Here is a 26,328-nt window from a genome sequence, read left to right on the forward strand (position 1 = left end):
ACACAAATGTTTTTAAGGATCTGTGAACTGAAGGGGAGTAATGACTCAAGTGCTAACTAAATGCCTTCCATGCTACAGGAACTGCCTAAAACTGACACAACAGACAGATACTCTATCCCCCCCCCCCCCCGCAAATTGCGCCTCTGTCTGTCTTGGTTTATCACTCCAGCACAGTCTCTACTTACACACAGCAGTTATCTTCACAATTACTGTCTGGATAAAGGCAGAAAATATTAAACAAAGCTGGCCTCCCTTGGCAATGATTGAGCAGGGGACAGAGAAAACATTCAAACAGATGATTGTTGGAGATCTGGTATAGTAGAGTGAGCAAGGCTGCAATCCTATATCTCCCCCCACCCCAAATCAACAACTCTGTGAGGTAAAGTAGAGAGTAAGGTACTGACTGAAGGTCATCCAGTGGGCTTCCTGGATAAGAGGGGGGAATTGGAATTTGGGTCTGCTTAATCCTAATCTGAAGGGATGCCAGGGGCACTGTGAGTTAAACCACAGAGCCTAGGACTTGCCGATCAGAAGTTCGAAAGCATGTCAGAGTGAAAGTAGATAAATAGGTACCGCTTTGGCGGGAAGGTAAACGGCATTTCCGTGCGCTGCTCTGGTTCACCACAAGCGGCTTAGTCATGCTGGCCACATGACCCGGAAGCTGGCCAATAAAGCGAGATGAGCGCCGCAAACCCAGAGTCGGCCACGACTGGACCTAATGGTCAGGGCTCCCTTTACCTTTACTAATCCTAATCTAGTACTCTTTTACTAATAGAACACTGTGCTCCTGAGACATGGCACTATGCTACTCTTATTGGGGGGGAAACTCCTAGCCGTATTTATGATGCATGCCGAGTCAAAGGAAAACCAATCTACAAAACAGAACTAATACCCAATAGTGTTCATCTTCTTTAGGTGCTGCAATGATTGTATCAACAATCATTCAGACAGCTGTTCATTCAGACAGCTACAATATAGTACAGTGCTGGGAAGCCGTGTACCTCCTTTGAAATGGTTTTCTCATCAGACCTTGTGACCCTGACGTCCTCACAGTGAAATCCACCGAGAGCAGAGCACTAATGGGGAAACAATGTTGAATCATAGTTCAATTAATGCATTATGTCACTGATGCTTTGGCCTTGGCTAATGGGCGCTGGAAGAGCGTATATCCCCTAGCGGGTTATATCTGAATCTCAACCATCTTTTGTTATGAGATGCTGAATCTTTGCTTTCCCTTTCTCTTGAAGTTGGCACGGGTTGCTCCCGGAAGAACGATAAGATTGCTATATGGCAGAGGTAGCCCAGTCAGGACCCTTAGCAAGACTGTTCTCCCTCCACCCAGCTGCACTGATTTATGCAATGGTGGCAAAAAAGGGAGAAAAATAAATTTAAAACATAGCACTATAGTGCACAGAGAGGTTTGTGCATGTCTCCTGTATGTGTGTGTGTTTGTGTGTGTGAGAGAGAGAGTGTACGAGATAGGCATACCCCTTTATGTGGGAATGTTCAGGGTGGCAGGAGAGGATATTTTGTTTATTAATATCCTTCCTAACTTGCACTAGCAAGTTCCTTATGTAGCAGAGTTACATTCCCCTTCTCACACACAGTAGAAAGCTGGTTGCAGGCTCGTTAGAACCTCTTACTATTATGCATTTCAGTCTGCCTCAGATTGAATTGTACGTTCCTGGTAAATTCACTTGAATCCCTCTTAAAAGAATAAAAACACCACAATCCTATTCATAGTCAACAAAAAGTAAGTTTACTCACGTTAAGGCAGCACACAGTATCAATCCTGAAGGCAGGCTTAAAGACTTAAAGTTGCAAATAGCAACATGTGGATTTACCCCATATGGGGGCAATCCCTGTGCTGCTGTTGACTGCAAGCCAACAGAGCAGTCCTTGCTGGAAGTAGATGAAAGGAGAAAGAGAAAAAAGGGAGGGAGTGCTGCGTGACCCGTCCTTTTGTTACCTGGGCAGGTAAGGTCACGCCCACCTCTGGTCACATGCAAGGGGAAGGATGCTCCAGGCCAGGAGGAACAGGAGGTTTCGACTGGCTGGAGTCGGACCAAACATTCCCTTGCATGTCCACTCTAGCATTACAAGGAATGTTGTACTTGTCTGCTACCTGCGGATCACATCCCACACTTTATAGCCACAGTCACCAATGGCATGAGGTCCCAGGAGGATTGGCCAAGGGTAAATGTGGTCCTCAGGCTTTGGTTCACTACTTCTGCCATATGATGTTGCATTAAGCAGTCTGTATCAGGGAAGAGGTGGTTTTTCATACAGAGCAGTGGTGGGAAACCTTTGGCCCTCCAGATGTTGCACAATTCCCATCATCCCCAACCACTGGCCATTCAGCAACATCTGGAGAGCAAAAGCCAGTCACAGAGGGAGCATACAGTCTGTTCTAGCACCTCAAGACTCTACTGTCCCCATTCTTATCTCTTTTGGCTATAAGTGGAAGCAGAGGCTTAATTAAGTTGGATTGGGAATGCCAGTTATATTTGCTGAATTTAGTATAGGGCAGGGTTAGGATGTGATTAACCGTGGAACCAAAGGGCTAACCTTTGTGCAGGAGGAGCTAATCCCCTTCCAACAGCACTGTGCTGGGAGAACCTGCAGTTGCCAACATTCTCCTTTCTATACAGCTATTAAAATCACAAAATCCCCAGCCTGAGGAATGATGAGCTATGGAACTCCTTGCCACAAGGAAAACACTGTGGCACAGAATTTAGCAACTAGAGATGGGTTAGAGGTCAGCAGAAAATGTTATCAGGAATTTCCAAGTAATTATGCCAAACTCTGCCTCCATCTGCCACCATTTTTGACTAGAAGACCTCAGTCATTTTTAGCTGTCTCAAATTTTTAGTGCTTCCTGCACTCCTTTGCAGGTATATTCTCCAGTAATGTATGTATACTCAGTAGTGAAAACTTTGTTAATGAATTTTTAAAAGTGTTAATCAGACGTTAATATTACAAATCCTCAAAATGGGAGACAGCCAAAATCCTTGCTTAAAAAGCCACTCAGACAACCTTAACTTTGGCCTGTAATACGAGCTATAAAAAAGGTAACTCTTCAGATATTATCAAGGTTGTCAAAAGCATGTTTTAGATGTAATCTAACTTAATTTTGTAGAAAAGTTGTCTTTTTATTAAAGTGTTACGTGTGACAGTTTTAGGATTAGTCCAACTTTGCATTTATGGAAAAAATGAAGCATTGTTATTTTGCTGTCTATAAAGTTTGAGCTTTGGTTCTTTAATTATTTTAATAGCAATTCTGTAATAATTCAAATACTCTTTTAGTAGTCAGTAAATGAAGGCCCTTGCAGTTTGCGTACTATATATAAATATGCACAGGCATTGTCAATAACCTTTAAAAAAAGAAACAATGAACTATTGTGTCTTCCAAAATTGTGTTTAAAACAACAGAAAAATTGTTGCAATGCTTAGAATCATATGCGACTTTTACCTGCTAGACTGGGTAATCTGAGGTAGAGTTGAAAAAGAAAAATATTATGTTAGAGGAACAGGCTATACAATAACTGGTAACTTGCTAATATTTTTTATTTTGCTTCTTTTGGAAGAATTGGAATAATATATTTGGAAAGAAAAATGTGTGCATGAGAGAAACAAAAGACATGGTGCCTGTTCTCTGTCTGTTGGTCAGAAATAATTCATGTGGAGAATACCAGTTTTAGAGAATATTAAGTTAGACATTTCCCCCCTATGCTGCCTTTTGAAAAAGAGGCATTTCAAAAATATTTCCTTTTCCTTTGATTCACTCACAGTGTGGGGACTTGGGACTAGGTTTACTTGCAAGTGGTATCATTTGTGCAAACAATACACTTCGCTTACCTTATCTACATGACAGAATTTCCCTGGGGAACCTGTGGAGATATAGTTCTCTGGTGGGCGAGCTAGAAATTTCTAACAAATTATTTTCACCACCCTCACTAAACCACAATTCCCAGGATTATTTGGCAGACACCATGACAGGTAAACTAGTATAAAACTAGTAGGTGTTTATTATAATGTAATCTTACATTACATTATATTGTTTTGCTAGTTCATATATTTAGAATCTTCTCAGCTGTAGTTTCTATCCATGGGACTCTTCCCATATAAAACTGTAGGAGGTTTGCTTACTTCTGGATATGTGTGATTGCTGAGTTTCTAGTTTCCAGTAGGCAGATGCTGCACCTAATACAGTACTCCTTTTGGTTGATGGCGGTCCTTATGGAGACAAAACAGCACCATTCCTGCAGAAGAGAGAGGTATCAGCAGGTTTGGGGAGCCCCAAGGTTTGTAGAAGTAAAATAAGAAAAAAAGTTTAGAAATAAGAACTGGGCATAATGTCATTTATGTATGTATTCAATACATGTCCACCTTTTAAAAAATCCCTGGGTACACATCCTAGAGAAATGTGCTGTCCACACCTATGACCAGCATACCTCTTTTTCTGACTAGAATGACTAGAAACCATGTGGGGGAACAAATTGGCTGTACCAAAACCTCATTTTTGTTTTCAAAATGCTGGGATATTCTAGAGTAGAGTAACATGACTCAGCATGCTTTAGAAAAACCGAAAGGGTGGCATCAGAACTCTTCATGTTGAAAAACCATAATAAAGTAAGGCAGCTTTGGGTTGGAAGCAGACCATTTAAACTAAACTATATTAGCAAGCATTCTGCAGAATTATTCAGACCCTGTATTGACTTTAAATATAACGTTTTCCACCTAGGCTTACACCTTGCCAAAGCCAGTGACTGAAATAATGCATGATCCTCAAATTTAAATTATTCTGTGTTAAGGTAACATTAATTCAGTTCAAAGAGGCTGGGATTCTTTCAGACAGTGAAATCAAGCTCCACTTCCTAAAACTTGAGGCAATATAGATATGCACTGTAGTTTTTGAAAATCAAAACTTAGAGAAATTAGTAATCATTTCCAGTCTTGCAGCCAGCCCTTAAAATCTCTAGTTGCAGCCTAATTTGATTAGAAGCAACCCTCACGATATTTCTAAAATGCAGGAAAGGTTGTGTTGGAAAAGATATTGGCTTTATAGTTAAGATGGAAATACACTGGCATCTGGCACTATGATAATCTCATACTCAAATTCTCAAGGATAGAATGTGTATTTTCTTGAACTGAGCCAGGAACTAAGATCAGTTTTGTTTCCATATAAATAGCAGGTGGAAACATGAGTGTAGGGGGGCAGCTCCCCCTAAATAAGTAAAAATAAATACAAATCAGAGGTTCTGCCCCCCAAAAACAAAAGCCTGCGCCCTAAAAAAATTGTGGCTATGCCCATGGATGGAAATGTTAGAAATTTAGCTTTATACTGATGTTAGTTTGGGCCTTGGTTATAGATGTTGCTTTTAATATGTAAATAGGTATTTTAAAAATAGAAGCATAAAGATTGGTGTCCCTATTTTAAACTCTTGCAGTGCAATCCTATACATGATTACTCAGAAATAAGTCCCATTATGCTCAGTGATACTTATTGCTGAATAAGGATGCCTAGGATTGAAACCTTAGGTTCATGGTAGGGGCTTTCATGAGCCCAGTGTGATTCTTTTTCTTGGAACAGCTGGTCCTTGTTCCACATGGCAAGTACTTTGGTACCTGGTCTCAGGTTCAAAGCAGTTTGCTATGTAGCATGGGAGCAAGGTAGCTGAGCTGCTATTCAAAGGTTCAAAGAGTTAGTTTAATTGGATCCTGTCATAATTTTATGTGAATTTTTGGTACATTGCAGCAGAATGCAAACACAGCATTTTACATATGTAGAATTTGCTTCCAGGAAAATTTCTCTTTTGTGGGTACTTGCACAGCTTCATGTTCTGCATTTTATTCAGTTGAATCAAACATCACGTATCTCTTGCTATTTCAGGCTGTGGTTTAAGTAGTTTGTGTTGTGCAAGAGAAAATCCCTTACAGGAGGTCAGAGCTTCCTTTTGATGTTTCCTAGTGCCAAAGAGGCGAATTTTTACTTAGCTCAAAAAGCAACTTGTCCTTTTAGTAGTTGGAGTACTAAAAACATGTTTTTCAAAAAGCTCTTTTTGTGCAGATAGGTCTCCTATGCATGTATATATGACTTAAGGGTGTTTCAAGACATCTGCTTTTCCCAACTACAGTAGTGCTTTTGTAGGTAACTGACATTCTGATATGCAAGTATTCACATGCTGGATGACAGCTGTGCCAACCCCTGTGTGAATTACTGCTAGTCAAAAAGTTACTAGCTGGATCAGCACCCATGTCAGGGGACAGCAACCATTGTATTAAAGCTCCGCTGTGTGGTTTTTCCCGTTTTGCTTCCGGGTTTGTGGCTACTGCTATGGGGAGATTTGACATATGATACCTCAAGGCTACACCCTACAGATTGGTGTACCACCTATGCTACACTGATTACAGGCACTAATTATGGATAATTATGTACAGGCATGTCTGTGTAAATTAATAGTTTTGCAGCACAGGTTGATACAGAAATAAGCTCCACAGAGGTTAAGGCAACCTTCTGCCAGGCAAGTGCGCTTAGGACTGCAGCCATAATTCTGCATATCTTAAAATTTTACTATTTAGGGTTCTGCAGTACATGCTGTAACTGGTGAGAAAAGTATCCTATATTGTTGAGTACATGGCACATATTGTTGTTATACTTGCCTATACCAAGCCCTAACCATCCTTGCTGCTGTAAATCACCAACATAATGTGGTTTTAGAGACACAGTGCCAGTGTAATTGTTCTTAGGATATGACAGCTCTTTCCCCCTCTTCAGACATATACATGCACACCCAAATCATCTTGCATTAAAAAAAATTGTTATTATTTATTGCACTTATTAGTTGCTTTTTTTTTTAAAAAAAGAAGCAACTCCAAGTGATTTACAAAATAGTACAAATATTAGAACCAGTATAAAGCTAAAACAAAATAAACACATGAAGAACAGGAAGATCTAGCACATCCTACCCGTAGAAAGAGGCCACAGATATCTAAAATTCTCCAAATGAAGGGCCAAAATCCTGGGCAAAAAGAAATGTTTTTGCCTGGTGCCTACAAGTAGATAGTGAAGGTATCAGGCATGCTTCTCTGGGGACAGCATTTTATATGTGGGTTGCTACCACTGAAAAGGTCTGTTCTCATGGGGACATACAAAGAAGGTTCTCAGATACTGAATTCAGGGTCTAGGTTGGTTCATGTGAGGAGAGGCAGTCCTTGAGAGATGGGCATCCAGAGCCACCAATGCTCAAAGGCTTCATCAAGAGTGCTGGCATATTAGCTTTGATGTCTGCTGCTGTCCTAACTCAGCGGCTGCTAGACAACATTGAGCAGCCTGCTGTACTAGCATTTGGATCCTGTGTTTTTCTGATGCAATTACAGGCCATTTCTATGTCTGCATCATCTCAAACGTATTGCTGAAGCCATTGTTTTCCATTCAGGCAGAAAATTCACTACACAAATGAGTCAGGGCATAAACATTTAGGATGCAATATATTGTACTGAGTTTGCTGGGAATAAACCCCATTAAACTGAATGGGCCTTAGGTTTGTGTAAACATGTACAGGGTTGTCCTGTAAGTAGGCTAAAGTCAATTGCATTATGCTGTTAGCTTGCTTCATCCTCATGTGTACTACTCACTTGAAACCAGGACCTTATTCCTCGTAGCACATCATAATCCTATCCAATTGTGAAGTCATAAGTAGAAGATTATGACTTTGAGTGAAGAGCAAGAGTCAGCATTAGAGGCAGATGAAGTCTTAAAGCTACAACGATCTTACCCGTTGTCATATATTTTTTGTCCACTAAGAAATGGGAAGTCCACACCTGTATAATTTTCTGTGCTACAGTATTTAAGCACAGTACTTTGCCAATTATTTTCTGAGGGACATCCATTCATTTTAAAAAATGAAAATAGTAAAATTTTAGCCTGAAAACTTGGAGGCTAAATTATTCCTTAAAGATTCATCCACACACTTAAATCCCTCTTTGGCACGTATCTCTAAGCACTTTGAGAGCTGCTTAACTTCTTACAGATGCTCTGATGTTCTATCTCAGGGGTAGGGAACCTCAGGTCCAAATGCCAAATATGGCCATCTACCCCCTCTAGCCCTTCTTTGCACCCTGAGTGAGTGTTTTTGCCTGGCTGGAATAATGCTTTTTGCTTGTCTGGATGTAGGATATAGAGGGGTGTCTGAGTATACTCAGGCTCAACTACTCAGTAGTGACAAGGTATAATGTATATTTGTTGCTGTGCCCATTTTTGCCTACCTATGGCATGTGGTTTGGAAGGTTGTCTAGAAAGGAATGTGTCCCTTTACTTTTCTTTCCCATTAGGAATTTCCTTACTAACATTCATCCGAGTGAAATGATGCTTAAAAATAAATAATTCAATTACAGTCGTACCTTGGTTGTCAAACGCCTTGGTACTTTTCTGTTTTGGCTCCTGAACGCCGCAAAGTGTTCCAGTTAGCGAACGTTCTTCGGAAGCCGAACGCCCGATGCGGCTTCCATGGCTTCCGATTGAGTGCAGGAAGCTCCTACAGCCAATCAGAAGCCGTGCCTTGGTTTTCAGACGTTTTTGGAAGTCAGGTGGACTTCCGGAAAGGATTCCGTTCGACAACCAAAATATGACTGTACATGAAAAGAAACAGCATGAAAAGGGGGAAATGAAGGGTTTAATGAGAATACTTGTCAGTAATTTGCCAATATTTAAAATGCTGATAGAACCAATAGTTCTGCCTTGTATAAATAATATTTCTGTGACATAGAAGAGGAGAAGAAGCATCACACACCCTATTAACTTTCATGGTTTTTTTCCACAGGGTTTTAGACCAAGTCCCCGCCACATTAGAAGACGTGTCGTGCCTCGCCTTGAAGAAACGCAGCCCCTGGTAGAAGTGCATCAGCTGAGTGAGCAGGAAACATCGGTTAAGAAAAGGAAGATCAAGAAAAGCAGCAGAGTCCAGCCAGAATTCTACCATTCTGTTCAAGTCACACCAACACGAAAGCCAGTAAGTTTTCTTTCCGTTCTCAGTGCAGTGATCTTCAAAATACATTGTGTAGACTGCAGTTAGCCTGGATCTGCCAGATTTAGGCAGTGCAGGAATAAGAAGCCCTAAAACTGATAGCATCTCAGGTCGGATCCTCTTCCCAGCAACATGCAGCCTTGGAACCCTACAGCTAAGTCCTTGTGGCAGCAGAGTAGGTCAATGAAAAAGGGGAGGCATCAGAGAGGTGCTTTCCAGGATAAACAGGTGCCCCCCAGTCCCCTGTATAAAAGCCAGGCTGTGCATGTATAGACTTAGGAAGCTGCCTTAGATTGAGTCAGACGCTCAGTCCACCTAGCTCTACACTTGCTGGGGGAAGGCAGACCCAAAAAATGGAGGCATTTTTCAAGAATGATAAAAGTGAAAACAAAACAAAGAGGTCTTGGGGGTTCTTTTAGCTGAGCTCTAGGCGTTACACTGCACTGGATTAGCAGTTTAGTTTCATTTTCAAATTGAGATTATGAATTCAAAATAAAAAAAATATAAACTTTCGAGAAAGAAAGGATGTTTTTATGAAGGCTTGTAAAGAGCCACTCACCTCCTTACCTGCTGTGAATAGGATCTGCTAGACTAGTTAAGTATTCTGTTCCCCACAGGGGCAAGCCAGCTAGATGCTCTATTTTGTTTCTTATCCATTTTTCAATATCCCTTAAAAAAATTCTGTTCTCATCCCACTGGCCTCTACTGGGGATAAAGAAACCCTGACCTTGCATGGAAAGAACTATTGATTAGCTACCCCTGATTGCCAGCACAAGGAGCAAAGTAAACTGAGATGTTGAATGAAGGGTCTAACAATATAAAATCTGCACAAATAGCTTTCATGCGCTATAGACAAGGGTCAGCTGAGTCACTCCAGTGCTGCACAGCTTGTGACTGAAGGAGCACAACAGTGAAATGAAACAGGCAGGTGGTAATCTTATTGTGTACAGCAGTGCTTTTTAGTCATCCTTCCTTGACACTTTCAGTAAAACATGCTGTTAAGACCTGGTTTATGAGAGCAGGGTCCTTGGACATTGTCAAATGCCTCAAATTATATTTTTGTGTGTGGGACTGCTGCAGCAACCAGCAATTTTTTAAATATCATAAACTCCTTTAAATTGGGCCAGAATCTTGCTTCCCAAATTCCATGTGCCGAAACCTTGCTTCCCGAAGGCCATGCATTGTGCATGTGGTATAAGAAATATATAAAAAACCTTGAGATTCAGTCTGAATTTTCATTCGTTTTATTTTAATTTAGTACTCCTTTTTTGTGGGGGGGGGGAGGTGTAGTTTTTAAAATGTAGGATTTAGAAACTCCTTTACTTTATAACACCTATATTGAAAACAACATCTAGCTAAATTTGCTGTTTTACAAGAACAAATCAGTTATCCCTTGCCTCCCCACCACACACCTATCCTTATATCAACATTTATGTAGGTTGCAATCCAAATCCCTTTTGCACTAGGTTTTGGAGGGGGGAGTTGGACTGGGTGGCAGTGTCCTTTCACCCAGCCCTCTCAGCCTCTGCCAGCAAAGAGCTCTCTATTCTGTCTGCAGAATGTGTGTGCAGGTTGTGAAATATCTGCAGGTGGTAGTGCTCCTGTTGTGATCCTCCTTAGATCAGGCCATGATCATCTGGTGGCTCCCAGAAGGGTTTAGATTTGATATCCCGCTTTATCACTACCTGAAGGAGTCTCAAAGCGGCTAACATTCTCCTTTCCCTTCCTTCCCCACAACAAACACTCTGTGAGGTGAGTGGGTCTGAGAGACTTCAGAGAAGTGGGACTAGCCCAAGGTCACCCAGCAGCTGCATGTGGAGGAGCGGAGACGCGAACCCGGTTCACCAGATTACAAGTCTACCGCTCTTAACCACTACGCCACACACCAGACCACCAGTTGAAGACCAATGGTGTAGGCAGTGCTGAGCCAGATCGACTGTCTGACTTTATATAAGGCAACTCCCTCTGTTCCTCCATGAGTAGCAGATACTTTCCAGTAGTGTAGGAACAGCACAGTACAAAAATCAAACATCAGCTAAGCGCCTACTGTTATTATGATTCTTCATCACATACTCAACAAGTCTTTGTCTCATAAATGCAAAAAACTTGGAACGCAATCACAGATGTTTCCCTTTCCTGTATAACTCCTTGAAGTAATCAGTGGATAGTATAATATTCTATTATGTCACGTAAACAGTTTCTACCAAAACAGGAAGAGGAGCCCTTTATATTTAGTCACAATATACAGTAACCATGCATATAAATGATTTTACAGACAAAAATACTCTAGGGCCTAATTGTTGGAAATGTTCTTTCTCAGTGTTGAACTTTGAACTATTATTATTCAACAAATGGAAATGTTTTCAGGACTAATTTCATATTTTGTAACAAATTTAAAAAGTGGTGGTGGTGGGGAAATCAAGATTAAATCTGTGAAGCCCAGTTTTCAGGAAAGTCTTTAGCATGTACTTTGGAGTATTGAGCAATGAAAATGATGTTACTAAAAATCAGTAAATGATAAATACATTTTGCTTCCTGAAACATTCAACTATAGAACCCTACATAATAAATATTTCTTTTTAGGAGAATGGAGAATAACTGGAGAAAAACAATTTATTTGTTTCCCTCCTGTATTCAAAATAAGGGGTTATGAGAAGGTTTGCTTCATATACAGTTAGGAGGATACTTTCAGATATCTCTCTCTCTCTTATACTTGGAAATATCACTGATGTAGACATTAGATTACTTATTAACTTCTGAAAACCTGACTGATCCCTCAACTTCTTTCTTTCTGAAAGCAAACTAGCTCAACTTAGTAACAAAACAGGAAAACAAATAACAGTGATTCCACTGAAAATCAGTGGTTGTTATGCTACCTGGCTTTTGTCTTCTGGGTTTCTGGGGGTTTTCCTGTCATCGTTCTGTCTCTCACAGCTACATTAAGCTACATTAATGACAGATTGGTCATTTCTTCGTCAGAGGGCAAACAGGCAAATTTAGCAGGGGATCAAATACAGTACTTTCCCCCCTCACTGTATTTAAATGTAAGAGACATTCAGTGATAGTTATTAAAAATATAACATGAGAGATACTACACTTACTACTCCTTCACTGGGGTGCTAACTCTTTTCAGATGAAGAATTATGGAATGAGCTGGACCAGCTATTTGCATAATGATCCAATAAATAAATATTCAATGAAAAGTATTTTATGCAGACATGACTCTAGGCTTCTGTAGCTTAACAGCTGTTTTACTATAGTCTTTTATTTCTCTGTTCAGCTTTCTAGCCACCAGAGGATGTTGTTTGTACTAAAGAATAAATAGCTGAGGTCAGATATATCCAGTAGAGGGAAGTGGTACACCAGCTACTGCAATATACTATCAGTTCTGTTCATTCCTGGATTTCTTTAATCTTTTCATGTATTCCTCTTGTCTGAATGATTTATTGCTGAGTCTGAAAATAAGCCCCGTGGTGCCATGATCAAAGCTGTGATGCTATCTTTATTTTGCCCTGAAATGATGAAAATGTACAATATTATGATTAGGGAATGGAAATGAATATTTAAGATTAGTATAGGAAATAAGCGACATTTACAGCTGAGCCCTTAAAATCCTAAACCTAATACACAAACACACATACATGCGTGCCAAAACTCAGCTGAAAATGCTTAATAAATCTGACAACGAAATAGAAAGGAATATGCAGAGGGAAAGAACTACAAAAAGAAAACATCTACACAAGGTCTACCAAGATGATAAGGTATTTTATTTTAACAATCCATATAATTAAAAAAAGGATAGTGGAACTATATACAGTACAATAGTCTTAATAGTCTGTAAATACCAGGAATATTTATAAAAATACAAATTTGTTCCTATCATTATTAGAGCATTAATAGCTTCTAAAAATAATATGGATCCTCCCATGCTGTGGTTTCTCCCACCATGTTTTCTATTTCATTTTAGAGGAAAAGGTTATTGGTAGAGGCTCTCCAGTTTGTTTTTAGGAACATCAAACTAAATCTATTAATGGGTTTCTATGGAGCCATCTCAATATAACTTGCCTTTCCCCTCCCTTCCCTAGAGGTTGTTTGGCAGACAAGTTCCTTTAGTTTCCTTGCATATGAGCCAGGAAAGGAAATTCCTAAGTCATCTAATTCCTATGTTACATTTTGAATACTGAAACCCCATGCAAGATGGCCTAATAGTATCACAGAATAAAGCATAAATTCCATTTATTTCTTGTATGGCATTTAATGATTACTAAGACTATTACTACTTCTGATTTATTTATTTAATTTTAAGTGTGGGAGACACACCTGTGGCCATCAGTATGTTGTTGGACCACATCTACTGTCATCTCTGACTTGGCAATGCTAGCTGGGGCTGTTGGGAACGGAACTGGAGTCCAATATCATCTAGAGGGTCACTGGTTCCTCACTCAATATTACAAATTTCTACAGCCCATGATGCAGTCATAACAGATTAGAAATGCAGCTTACTAAATTTAAAACAATAAAATCCCATAAAGCCACTGCTGAAACTAATTTTAAAAAAGAGAGAGTAACTTTGTTCATCAAAAGCCTGGCCAAGCAAAACTGTCATAAATTGACCTCTAATTTGTGGGTGTCGAACAAATATTTCTAGATTGCATGTTCTGTTTTGTGATTAGGGCATGATCATGGAAAAAGGCATTAGTTCTAGTTTTCAGCCACCTAAGATTTGAAAGCAGATCTTCTGAAGACAATAATAATAATTTTATTATTTATATCCCACCCATCTGGCTGGGTTTTCCCAGCCACTCTGGATAGCTTCCAGTACCTTTCAAACATAATAAAACGCCAAACATTAAAACTACCTGATACAGGGCTGCCTTCAGATGTCTTCTAAAAGTTGTGTAGTTCTTTATTTCCTTGACATCTGATGGGGAGGGTGTTCCATAGGGAGGACACCACTGCCAAGAAGGCCCTCTACCTGGTTCCCTATAACTTCACTTCTTACAGTGACAAACTCTCCAAGTGTCCCTGATTTAGAGGAGCTGTCCCGGTTTCTGATTCAGTCTCAAAATGTCCTGCTTTTCCTTAGGATGTCCCTATTTTCATTGGAGAAATGTTGGAGGGTATGGAGTTATTTGACTCCTGAGCTGTCTGAAGGCAATCCTGTATATGGAAGGGTTGCTTTTTAAAAATGTTTAATGTTTTATGATGTTTATATATATTTGTTGGAAGCTGCCCAGAGTGGCTGGAACAACCCAGTAAGATGTGTGGGGTATAAATTGCAAAATCATCATTATGGAATGTGATGTCCCTATTTTCATCAGAGAAATGTTGGAGGGCATGCAGTAAGGGAACCACCAGAAGACCCTAGGAGGAAGACCTCAGTGTTCGGGCTGAGCAATGGGGGTGGAGACGCTCCTTCATGTATACTGGGCTGAGGGCCTTTAGGGCTTTAAAGATCAGTACCAACACTTTGAATTGTGCTCAGAAACGTACTGGAAGCCAATGTAGGTCTTTCAGGACCAGTGTTATATGGTCTCGGCAGCCACTCCCAGTCACCAGTCTAGCTGCCTCATTCTGGATTAGTTGTAGTTTCCAAGTCACCTTCAAAGGTAGCCCCACGTAGAGCGAGTTGCATGTAGATTAGTCCAAGCAGGAGATAACCAGAGCATGCACCACTCAGGTGAGACAGTCTGCAGGCAAGTATGGCCTCATCTGGCATACCAGATGGACCTGCTAGACTGCATCCTAGCACACAGAATTGACCTGTGCCTCCATGGACAGCTGTGAGTCCAAAATGACTCCCAGGCTGCGCACCTGGTCCTTCAGGGGCACAGTTACACATTCAGGACCAGGGGGTCCCCCCACATGCTCACCCCACCCCCAGTCCCCCCCCCAAACAGTACTTCTGTCTCATTAGGATTAAACCTCAATTCATTAGTCACCAACCATCCTCCAGCCGCCTCCAGGCACTCACACAGGACATTCACTGCCTTCACTGGTTCTGATTTAAATGAAAGGTAGAGCTAGGTATAATACGAGAGAAGGTGAACCTGTATGGTAAATATTGTTTTAGCCCTTTTAATTGGCTTTATTGCACTGTATAATTTCTGTTGTGGCTTCCTATTAGGTCATCATTTTATGATGATGTCAGGGTAAGCCGTCATGCTGCAAAAGCTGTTTGAAAGGGGAAATACATAGATGTGATAGACATTTTCTAGCCATTTAAGAAATGGCTGCAATTTAGAGAATTTATATTGCAAACCATACTGGGAAGAACAACACAGGGTCAGTAATCATACATCTCAAGCTTGGTACTTCTAAGATGACACAGCAGCTGCCGCCAAGATGACACAGCACAGGGGACCTGGAAGTAGCCTCTCTTTGATCGGCAAATGTAGGCATTGTTTGCTGATCAGGTGACAAACACATATCAGCGCCTCATAGTCACTTGTTTTGAAACTGATCCCCAAATAAAAAAAATCAGTTTGTCTCTCAGCCTTGTGTTTCAAGAGGGCTGAGGAGGCCAGTATATCTCTCCCCCCCCCCCTCATTTCCCCAGTTCTTTGTGCCTGCACTGCATCATTTCTTGTTTACATTCCTGGCTGGCTGGTTTGGAGCCCATGGGCAGCTGCTGCTACCTGCTCTGTGGCGACTGGAAAGTCTCTCGTCCAGCCTTTAAGGACAGTGTGTTTACTGAAGCGGCCTCTCGCCCAGTGAGCTTGTGCAACCCGCCCTTTGTGCTTTCCCTTGAGGAAAAGAGCAAATCTACATTTCCTGTCTCCCAAAGTCAGCGCGCTTTAGGAAGCCGGGAGCCCTCCAAACAAAACTGGGGAGCTCCGGAAAGAAGTTGATCCACCACACAAGGAAGGAAGAAGGAAAAAGAAAGAGAGACTTACCAGGGCGTGGTTTCAGGAATATGAGCGCAACAGCAAAGCCCCAGCATCCTGGGCTTGCGATGGGGGTTGAATTTTCCTCACCCCACATTAATGATTGAACTAGCAGCCTAGGGGTGGTACATCTTTTCTTTTGCCGGGCGGGGGAGCCAAATGCTATTGATTTGTAGCCAGGAAGCGTGCTCTTTTTTTTTCAAAATCCATCTCTTCCCTGCTCCCCCCTCCTTTCTGGCTTTATTGTTGGGCAACTCCAGAGGAGCATTGTAAGCTGGTTGCCAGAACGCCAGGCCACTCGTCTCCCTGCCTGAATCTTTCCACATATAGGTTTTCACTAAGCCACCTCTCCAGATCTACCTGTGTGTTGCCGCTGTCTGTGAGATTTAAATACATGAGCAGCAATATAGACAACAATGGTGAGCAATCTATTCATTCGTGTATTAAAAATATAGATATATCGAATGAGCGGTGGGGTGGGAGGGAGGGAGGTTTCAGTTCCATCTGTTTCTGACTGATTTTCCTAGAGGGCGATATAAACAGCAAAAGGATGTATTGCTTTTATTTTGAGAGCAAAAATTGATTCTCTCGTCTCAGGTTTTTATTTTGCTTTTAATCTTCTTCCCCCCACCCTTCTCTAGAGCTCAGGAAACGCTTCCTACAGATGCTCCATGTCATCCTCTGCGGATTTTTCAGACGACGATGATTTCAGCCAGAAATCTGGTTCCCTGTCCCCGGCTCCGGGTGACACCCTGCCCTGGAACCTACCTAAACACGAGAGATCCAAGAGGAAAATTCAAGGAGGCTCTGTGTTGGATCCAGCTGAGAGAGCTGTGCTCAGAATCGCCGGTAAGACCAGGATGGAAATACATGGGAGATGGGGGAGGAGAGGGAGGGAGGGGGAGAGAGAGAGACTTGCATAGTACAGTAACTGTGCTCACGTGTCCATATTATTGTGGGTTTATTTGTGTATTACAGAGAGTATAAACTGAGAGCTTTGTTTATTGCTTCTGTTATTTGCGTTTTTAAAATCACACACTCAAAACTCATGGTCCTCCATGCTGTATTTTCTAGTGTTGGTAGTGACTAAGCTTTTTGGCCTTGGTGTTTTTTTCCTGGCTGGGTGGATGACTGCATGTGTATGGAAGAAAATGCAGCTGCAATACGTGCAGGTGCGGGTGTTAAAATTGCATTGGAGGGTTGCATAAGAGTGAAGAATATGACCATTTCGTATGGTGTGTGTAGCATAGCAAGGCTGCTGGTGAGATACAGGAATTTGAAGCATGCTTTAGGAAGGGTACCATCCTCTGTACCCAGCAGTAAATGCAGACTTACTTCTGAGTAAACTTACAGAGGGCTGGTTTACAGAGTACTTCTAGGTTTGTTTGTTTGTTTTTATAATGGGTGGGTTTGCTTGAAAGTTGCTGAACTGATGTGGGATCACCAGAAGTTGAGTTTCTGACTGGTCTTGTTGTGTTTGACGCTAGCAGGGGTCACCGGGCTCCTGAATAATATAGGAGAGGCCCTGCTGGATGCTCTGTATAAGACAGAAGAGCATTTGATCTTCATTGGTTTTGAAATAGGTCAGGGAGTTTGCTTGGCCAACCCGGCTGTAAATTGAGAAGGAAGAGTAATATGATCCGGGAGCGAAAACGCGGTGCGTGTTGTGTCCGTGCTATTCGTAAAACCTCTCACAGGAATGAAAGCACACAGCTCGTGCATGCAGATACAGAGCAGTTGTTTTGCAAAGACAAATCTACTTTGCAGCACTCGCTAATGGGGTGCGCTGGGAAAAGCTTGGTGGAAGGGGCCACTTCAGACTGGCTATTTTATTTGTCAGAAAAGGGAGGGGACCGGGCTCACACCAATGTGGAAGCCCCATCCGGGAAGTTCTGCTGTCTTAGCCCGAGATTTATGGGTGGCCTGAGCCTGTATGTGGAGTGAGCAAAATGCACTTTGCACATGCACACGCGTCCTTCCACTGTCTAGGGCTGAGCTTTGGGAAACGCTTCCGGTGCTTGCCACGATGACTGGACGAAACCGGCGGGGACGCGGTGGCGCTTTTTGGAGCCCTCTTTCCTCGCTCCTCCTGCCTTGGCGATCGCGGGAGCCGGGTTTTCGCCCGAGAGTTGTGCGCCTCTGCTGTTTGTGTTCGTGCGTGTTTGGTGCCTGGTTGCAGCTGGCGCTAAGGGAATCGCCGCATGATGCAGATCGAATCCTATTCCCATGGCAATCGAGCCGAACCCTTCCCCGTTAGATTCTCAGTTACGCCGTGCGGGGCGCGGAGGGTGGGATGGTTCAGAATGACAACGGGGAGCAGAACCCGAGACCGGCCACGCCACGTGCCCCCGGTCGGAAGTGATTGCGCCGTTTCCTCCCGTTCAGCTCCCCCCCCCTTTTTTTTTTTGCTGCATGTCGCCTGTTTTGGTGCTGGGAGAGACGGGGTGGGGGCATGGAAAAGCCCCACTTGGTTCATCTCCAAGACACTACTCAGGGAGAGAGGGTGTGGGGCGAGGCAGGAAGGACCCATCCCGGTCTGCTGCGAGACCGGAATGAAAAGGCTGGGTCGGCGAGCAAGCGGAGCGGGGAACAAAACACACACATACATATACACGCCTGGCGCGCACGCGCAGCGATGGCTGCCGGCGGCAACAAAAACAGGGTGACCGGCGGTGACACCTGCAGCGACGGAGCGCCGCCCCTTGGCCTCTCGCCACCCCCCAGCTCTGGCGCAGTTGACTCTTGTTGCCCTTCGCCAGGCAGCCGAAAGCGCGCCGAAGGGCAGGAGGAATGGGGCACCGCTGGTGGACACTCCAGGAGCCTTCTTTCTGGGATGGGGAGGGATAGGAGGAGAGGTGGCCCTTCCTTGGGAAGCCAAGAGCTATTCCTAGCGGCAATGGCAACGTGCAATGCGCGTCTGCAGAGCGGGAGGGAGAGGGCGGCGCTGTGAGTGGGGGGGGGGAGGAGGCGGCTCTCCTCTCGCAGGTGATCCCGCTGCTGCTGCAATGAGGCTGTCTGGGCTCGGAAAGCGCCGGCTGGCCGGCGATGTGGGCGAATGCCCCTTTGAGACGAAACCGCGGCCAAGCAGCCTCCTTGCTTTATTGTGCAGACAAAGCCGAGCAGGGAGTGGGGAGCGCAGGCAGGGAAGGCTATTCAGGAAGGTCACCAGACCAAGTGCTGGGGCGGAAGCCTCCCCTCCAACAAGGAGACAACCTCCAGAGCGCGAGCAGCCGCGTTGTAAGGGTCCGTTGTTGCTGCAGAAGCAGCAACAAAGGGACTTGTGGCACCTTGAAAAGTCAGATTTCGAGGGCTGAAAGCTCGGTCCAGAAGGAGAACAGAGAGTGCTGTACCTTCTTCCCACTCCCCTCCTTCCAATGAAGTTGTAGCCTTTGAAAATGAGAGAGGGGGCCCGATTTCGAAAGCGCGGTCTGTCTAAAATGTGTGGGGCAGTTTATTGGGGGTGGAGGAGGAGAAGAAGGGTAAACGGTAAAGGTTTACAAAAGCTCCCCCCCCCCCCCAAGCCAAGAACCTGGTGCCAAACACTTGAACCGCATGGAGAGAGGGAGCAACGCAGGTTAATAAAGCTCACCAACACAGCCACGAGCTAGCTGGGAACCGCTAGATTGCAGCCCTGCATAACACGATGAAGCCGGGTCGATAGCGATTGTAGTATTTTTCGTGAGTTTTCACTCCAGACTAGCAGAAACTCTCGAAACATAAGAACCGCAGCGAAGGGATGGCGCTGATTTCAGGAGTGCCTTTTGATAGGACTTACTATAAAGGGGGACTTCAAAGGGCGAGCTCCGCAAAGCCCCTTACTTTTTAAAAGGTTACATCGATCTTGCGCACACTGACTTGAGAGCAAGCCCCATTGAAGTCCATGGCACTTACTTGTGAGTAGGCACGCGTATGGTGGCACTGTGATTTCCCCCGCCCCCAGGAAAAGAGTGTGTTCCCGGCAGTTGAGGTAGACAAACGATTTACAGCGCAACTCTACGCGTCGTTTGCTCAGAAATGCAATTCTCCCAGTTGGCTCGCTCTCCGTTGGGTGCATAGGATTGCCTGAAAAAAGCAGGAGGGAAGGAGGCGAAAAGGTCCCGCGACTGAAAGGAGAATTTGGGAAGGGGGTGGGCGCGAAGACCCAGGAGCCCGTCCTAAGGGAGGGGAGGAAAGAAAAGCAGCCGGCGCCGGAGGTCACCTCCAGGGCCGGGTCTGTGGCATCCATGCCTCGCCTCCTTCCTCCGGTTCTCTTTCTCCGGCTGCTAGCTGGGAGCGCAGAGATTTGCTGCTAATGAAATCCGAGAGGGAGGAAGCCCTTTCTATTGGAGGGACACACGTGCTCCCACACCGCTCGGGGAGGGGGCATGGGCGTTTCCTCGGACAGCTTGCACGGCAACAGCCCCCTCCCTCCCTCCAGCCTTTTTGTGCCGCTCCCCAAGGCTGCCTCGCTGCCCGGCTCCTTGGAGGGAACTGATCAAGGCAGTGTCAAAAACTTCAACCATGGCTGGTTATCTCTCCCCTGCTGCTCACTTCTATACGGAGGAACAGGAGTACCTGCAGGCTTATGAAGATGTGCTGGAGAGATACAAAGGTACAGTGAAGCTTAAGTTGTGCCCCGGGGTAACCCGGGAGAGGGATTTACCGGTTGCAGTGCTGATGATCTGGAGCTTTGCCTTAAAATAGCTACTGGTGGCTGCGGTGGAACAGGTGGCAGAATCAGGTCCCTAAGACGTTTGGCTATTCAAGCCCATTAAATGGGGCTGTTAAAAGACAGTATGCTGACAGGGGAGGGTATAGGAACGCATTGAAGTCCGTTGTATCATGGGGGGGGGGCACTTATCCTGAAGCAAGGCTTTCTTTCTCTCCCTCCCGTTAAAGCGCTTTCCTCTCTGGGTGTGAGAATGCTGCTGATACCTCAATGAGATTACTGTATTCTAAGACGCTGCTGCCTGATGTTTTTGTGTAGGGCAAGATGTTTCACTCTTCATTTTGCGGCATGGGGCTACATTCTGGATCGCTAAGAAACGACAGCAAAATATGGCTTGGAATATTTTGTTTCAAATAGCAGCGCAAAAATAAAAAAAGACGCATCAAAACTATTTCCTTTGCAGTATATATCTGTGCTGAGAATTCCATCCTGTTACGTCTCTCTGTCAACTGCTGTTAGGAGGATGACTTTGCATCTAGGCTAGGAGAACAGTATGAGGCCTTTACCTCTATTTACTCAATCGAGACAGAAGTTTCTAGCCTCCATAAAATCCCAGTGGCTTCTTTTATCACATTAAAAATAAGTTTTATTATTATCTTATCGTGGGTGATATGGAAATGTACCTAAATCAGATTAGGCATCCATTTGGAATAAGGATTTCTTCCTAGTAATGACTACAGCAGTTAGTAACTATTGAATGTATTTGTAGCTATAGCTTGGTTTTTACTGTGAAATCCAACAGTTTGGCCACTAAATATATGTTGCATGTTTGCCACTTACTGTTGTTTGAGGAACAAGAGGATGTTATGAATTAGTGTTGGTCTTATTTGCATAATTATTTGATTTAAATATTTGAAGTGATAACATGTCCCAGAGTTGACAAGGTTTTAGCTGATCTGTACCTGGGTTTTAATAGGGATGGCATAGTTACAATTCTTTTTATTTAATAATCTCATTCATTTCCACCTTTGGCGTTACAGAAAAATACCTTGCAATGTGATATTGCAGATTCTGTCTTACCCAGTTATTGTAGCTTGCACTGAATCTGCCTTGCTTATAATTTATGTATCATTAAAAGGAATTTAATGATTCTTTTGTGTCAATAGCCAATTGCATAAGTGCAGCTATGGAGCATGTGCAATGTCCCAGCAGTTAAAAAGCATTAGGCAACTATTAGCTGAGAACTGGTAGGCTGCCTTAAAGATGCTTATAGAAAGGAAGAAGAGCAATTCTATTGTTGTGGCACTTCATTACAAGTACTTTTAAAATAAAATTATTGGCTATTTTTAAGACTGCTGGGATGAAGCTTTAAATCAAACCTGCTCTGCATTACCTATTTCTTCTAAACTTACATTACTACGCTTGCTTATTTTTTAAGGTTTCCTTCCAACTCCAACCAATTTTCAGTAATGCCCAAATTCATAAAAAGACTCCATGCGTGACCTCTTTTCAGTTATTCTAATTTTTCTAGGTTTATGTTTTTAGGACCTGTGTTGACAGGATTGACACCCTGTGTAGTCTAACCATGTTCATTTGCATGTTTACTCAGAAGTAAGGATTCGTTGTTTTCAATGAGACCTATTGCCAGATACGTAAATTTGTATAGGATTCCAGTCTTGGTTGTGTAATCATAGTCCTATGGAAATGTGGAGTAGCCTTTAAACCCCCCAGTCTTGGAAAGCTTGAAACTGAGACTTGAACATACGCCAAGACACCATAGTGGACACAAGCTCTTGGCACATATCCACTACATGTCTAGAAATGCACATTTTTTCTTCATGTTTACTATGAGAAACATTGCTGGAGCTTGCTGGTCCTGATGCAGCTGTAGTCATAGCAAACCAGTCACGCTGTAACCCTGCTTTGCTGACCCTAAATACACATTATAATTAATATCAAAAGGCACATCCAACCAGTTCAATAGGAACTGGGTGAGTATTACAGTGTAGTTGGTTATACGTACCCCAATGCACAGTCACACTGGATTTGGTGGTCTGGGCTCCAGATGTTCACTTGCACTGGGTCCAACCTAGTGTACCCAGTTTGTACACTGTGAAGTTGCTCTTAGATTTGAAAATTACCTGCTTTTATTTATCTGGATGTGGTCTGAAGGTGTTGCGATGTCCAAGGGGTACTTGGACTAGGTGCATTAAGTCTGAAATGTGAAATACAACAGAAGTTTTATAGTTATAGCATTGGAAAGAACAAGAAGTATCTAATCCAAATCTCAGTATATCACATTCAGTTTCTTTTTCCTTATGCCTGGCCTGCATAGCTCTTCAATTACTTTATTTGAGGACTTCTGAAGTGTTATATCCAGTCGCTGGGAAAAGAAACAACCTTTTGGACTTGTCACAGAGTATGGAAAACTGGCAAATTCATTGCAGAATAATATGTCCTTAAGCCAGTTAAGCTTTCCCATCAGAATATCAGTAGTATGACTTCACTACAGTGGCTTAGCCTGATGACTTGTTTATGGGAGCTGATCTAATCTGAAAAGAATGACTACAATATATGCGGGGAATAGGGAGTGACATTTTGCATAGCTAGGGAATAAAGCCACGCTTGTGCTAACTTTCCTCATCAAATATTATATGCAGCTTCTGCATTGCAAGATGTAATCAGTTTTCTAAATTCCAACATTTCCCCCTTGGTTACAAAACACTCTTGGTTATTATCAGGGTGCCAAGTTATCTATGGCCCAGCTGTTGAATACTGTAACTAGCAGAGTCAGCTGTAGAAAATTCATTGCCGGGCTTGTGGGTGGGAATCACATGATGCTATGTATGATTAGTAGATCACAAGTGTTTTATTTAAAAACTTGTATATTAAAAAAGTATAAATTAGATCAATATTTTACCAAGGCAGGCAAATAAGATTTTGGATCAGCAACTTAGTTTAAGAGGCACCCACTGTGTGCAAACACATGCCTGTTAAGCATATCTCTAGCTGTGACCATAAATAAAGAAATGGCAACTGCTCAGCAAATATGAGAGCACAGAAGAGTTGTGAGCTACTGGAGAAGAGAGATGTGTTCTAATTTGTGCATAAGACTGAGCTATTTGTTTTTGATTATTGTCTTGATCCTTTTGAAACTTCCATACTGTACACAGAAAATTTCTAAAGCTCTCAAATGCACTAACTCAGCTGATACAGAAATAATTATGAATGCAACCACTTATTCATGGATGAAAATCGCTTCTTTGTTGTTGTTTTTGCTCCTTCAGAAATGATCCACTGAGCTGCTTTCTGTGCGATGAAATGTCTTTTATATTATAAATCTGTGACTTTAATTTTGTTTGTGATCTAACATGAAAGTCACTGGCCAAGACTATACATACTTTGTGGTGTTCAACAAAGTCTTACTCAAAGTAAACTTATTGAAATTAATGGACTTAGCTTTGTCATGTTCATTGATTTCAGATACTGTAATACTCTTGAGTAAAACTTAGCTGAATACCAGCCAACACAATGTAACAAAATAATGTTGGAATACATTTCACTTAGTATCCCATTGATCTCAGCTAATAGAAGACCGTTGGCAAATCCTATTTGGGAAGTATACTCCTGTGAAAATGAGTAGACATGCATTTTTTAAAAGAATAAATATAATGCATTTGCTGTACCCAATTCCCATTCATACTGTCTTACTATATATACGCCTTACTATATGCACACCATCAGAGTAGTTTTTGTGTGCGTGAAATACATGGTACTGTCATACGTTGGCTCTTGAACGCCTTGGTGTGCTCGTACGTTTCGGCTCCCAAAAGCCGCAAACCCGGAAGTGTTCCAGTTTGCAAACTTTCTTTGGAGCCGAATGTCCTATGCGGCTTCCGACTGAGTGCAGGAAGCTCCTGCAGCCAGCTGGAAGCTGTGCCTTGGTTTTCGAACGTTTTTGGAAGTTGAACGAACTTCCAGAATGGATTCCATTTGAGAACCAAGGTACAACTGTATAGGTAAGCTGTATCAACCCACATGCCCAATGTTGTTATTTTTACTTGTAACTTACCACTTTCATGTGCATTCCCAGGAAGTAAACCATAGAAAGAAGCTACACTTGCTTGCTAATGGTGCCTGTGAATGAGCTAGGTAAAGACCTTTTAAATGAATCTCATGAAATCATGACTCATGGAGTTTGACAGGCCATTTATTCACTTTTCTGCACTCTATTCTGCAAGTAGCATACAAGCCTTTCTGCTCTAGAGTTTTTGTTGGGTGCTTTAACTTGCTAACTGTTAGAATGTTTGTGAGAAAGTTCCATGACATCACCGCCTCTCAACCAATGGCTATTTTTGTGCAAATACATGTATTCTGTCCTTGAATTTGACACTACATTGACATCCATGGTCCGAAATGTGTTTATGATCTTAGTCTTAGCTACTGTGTCATTTCAATCATAATAACATTTTTTTAGATAATGGGAAAAGTGTAATTGGCAGTGCAGATTTTTCTGGTTTATTGGTTATTTCCCCCCCAAATTGCTTTATAAATCGTTCTGCTCACAGACTAGCAAATTTTAGTTGTGACAAAAATGCATTTCATTGTTTTAGGTGGGACAGCAGGTCACAGCTGACTTCTGCTGAATCACTGCACTTTTCAGCTCTATTTTATTCCTCACAGGTGGTTAACTTGAATTCTAATAAAGGGACACTCAGAATTAATTCAGTGACTAGAAATATCCTAACCTCTTAAATTCATTTTATTTTAATAATAATAATAAAGCAAAACATCTGGTTAAAAATTTAATGCATAAATTATACATTGGTCTGCAAGCTTTAATATTAATTGTCACAACGTAGTGACTAAAACTTTAATTGCTGGATTTATCCTCCATTAGTACCTGGAGTTTTCAAAGAAGCAGAGGTTCCTAAAGCCTTTCATACTTTTTAAGTATTATATTGATGTACAAGTTAAAGATAGCTGTTCCTTCCAATGAACAATTTTTGCTTGCTCAAGTATATGTTCCTTTAAGTACCCTTAAAAGACATTGTCCCCCTCCTTCATGGATCTAAAGATGGTTGATATTTTGTACTAGGTAGATGTAGTTTCATATAATAAATAAATTTGGCAAACCCTGGGTTCAAATTATAGCTCAGCTGCAACTGCTTGATCCCTCAACTCCTCATCTCCATTTGCAGTAACAGCATGATCATATTGGCCTCTCTTATATGGTCGTTATGAGGATTACTCAGATGCTTTTCCATTGCTTTGAGTGTTAGGAAAAGCACTGCATATGTAATTATTTGAATAATGATTTTTAAGTCAATCCTAATTGTACTGATTTTAAATGTGTATTGTGCAGTGAACCATAGTATTTAATTGAAATGCATACCTTTCTGGCTTATATAGATTAAAAGTGACATAAATACTGATCATTAAGATAGCTACCGGTATTTGATCTCCCACTTCCAAATCATTTTCTCATTACTTAAACGGTTTGTTAAAATTTACTATAAGGGTAACACTAGGTTGTTGTTGTTGTTGTTGTTTACTCATGTCTGACTCTTCGTGACCCCATGGACCAGAATACGCCAGGCACTCCTGTCTTCCACTGCCTCCCGCAGTTGGGTCAAACTCATTCTGGTAGCTTCGAGAACACTGTCCAACCATCGCATCCTCTGCTGTCCCCTTCTCCTTGTGCCCTCAATCTTTCCCAACATCAGGGTCTTTTCCAGGGAGTCTTCTCTTCTCATGAGGTGGCCAA

General features: G+C 42.4%; 1 protein-coding gene and 1 long non-coding RNA gene across 22 annotated transcripts in view; one reads left to right on the forward strand and one right to left on the reverse strand.

Moving 5' to 3' along the window:
* Positions 1-26,328, forward strand: part of LOC309366917 (dystonin-like) — a 301,144-nt gene that overhangs the window by 10,494 nt on the left and 264,322 nt on the right. For 13 of the 21 annotated variants that reach the window (XM_081905876.1, XM_081905879.1, XM_081905865.1 and 10 more), the window contains exons 3-4: positions 8,823-9,011; positions 16,555-16,762. In XM_081905876.1, coding sequence (XP_081762002.1) covers positions 8,823-9,011; positions 16,555-16,762 — 397 coding nt within the window. Of the gene's footprint in view, positions 1-4,596; positions 4,633-8,128; positions 8,230-8,822; positions 9,012-16,203; positions 16,333-16,554; positions 16,763-20,334; positions 20,505-26,328 lie in introns of those variants that run through there. The other 8 variants (XM_081905864.1, XM_081905863.1, XM_081905869.1 and 5 more) reach the window with 4 other exon arrangements.
* Positions 958-16,074, reverse strand: LOC309367353. The gene is made up of 4 exons (XR_014167073.1): positions 15,923-16,074; positions 4,150-4,262; positions 3,859-3,890; positions 958-1,076 (listed from the first exon to the last, which is right to left on the reverse strand). It is a non-coding gene; the product is annotated as an uncharacterized lncRNA (long non-coding RNA).

Source organism: Podarcis melisellensis (assembly GCF_964234715.1).
Source record: "Podarcis melisellensis genome assembly, chromosome: 3".
In the NCBI taxonomy this organism is placed as follows: Eukaryota; Metazoa; Chordata; class Lepidosauria; order Squamata; family Lacertidae; genus Podarcis; species Podarcis melisellensis.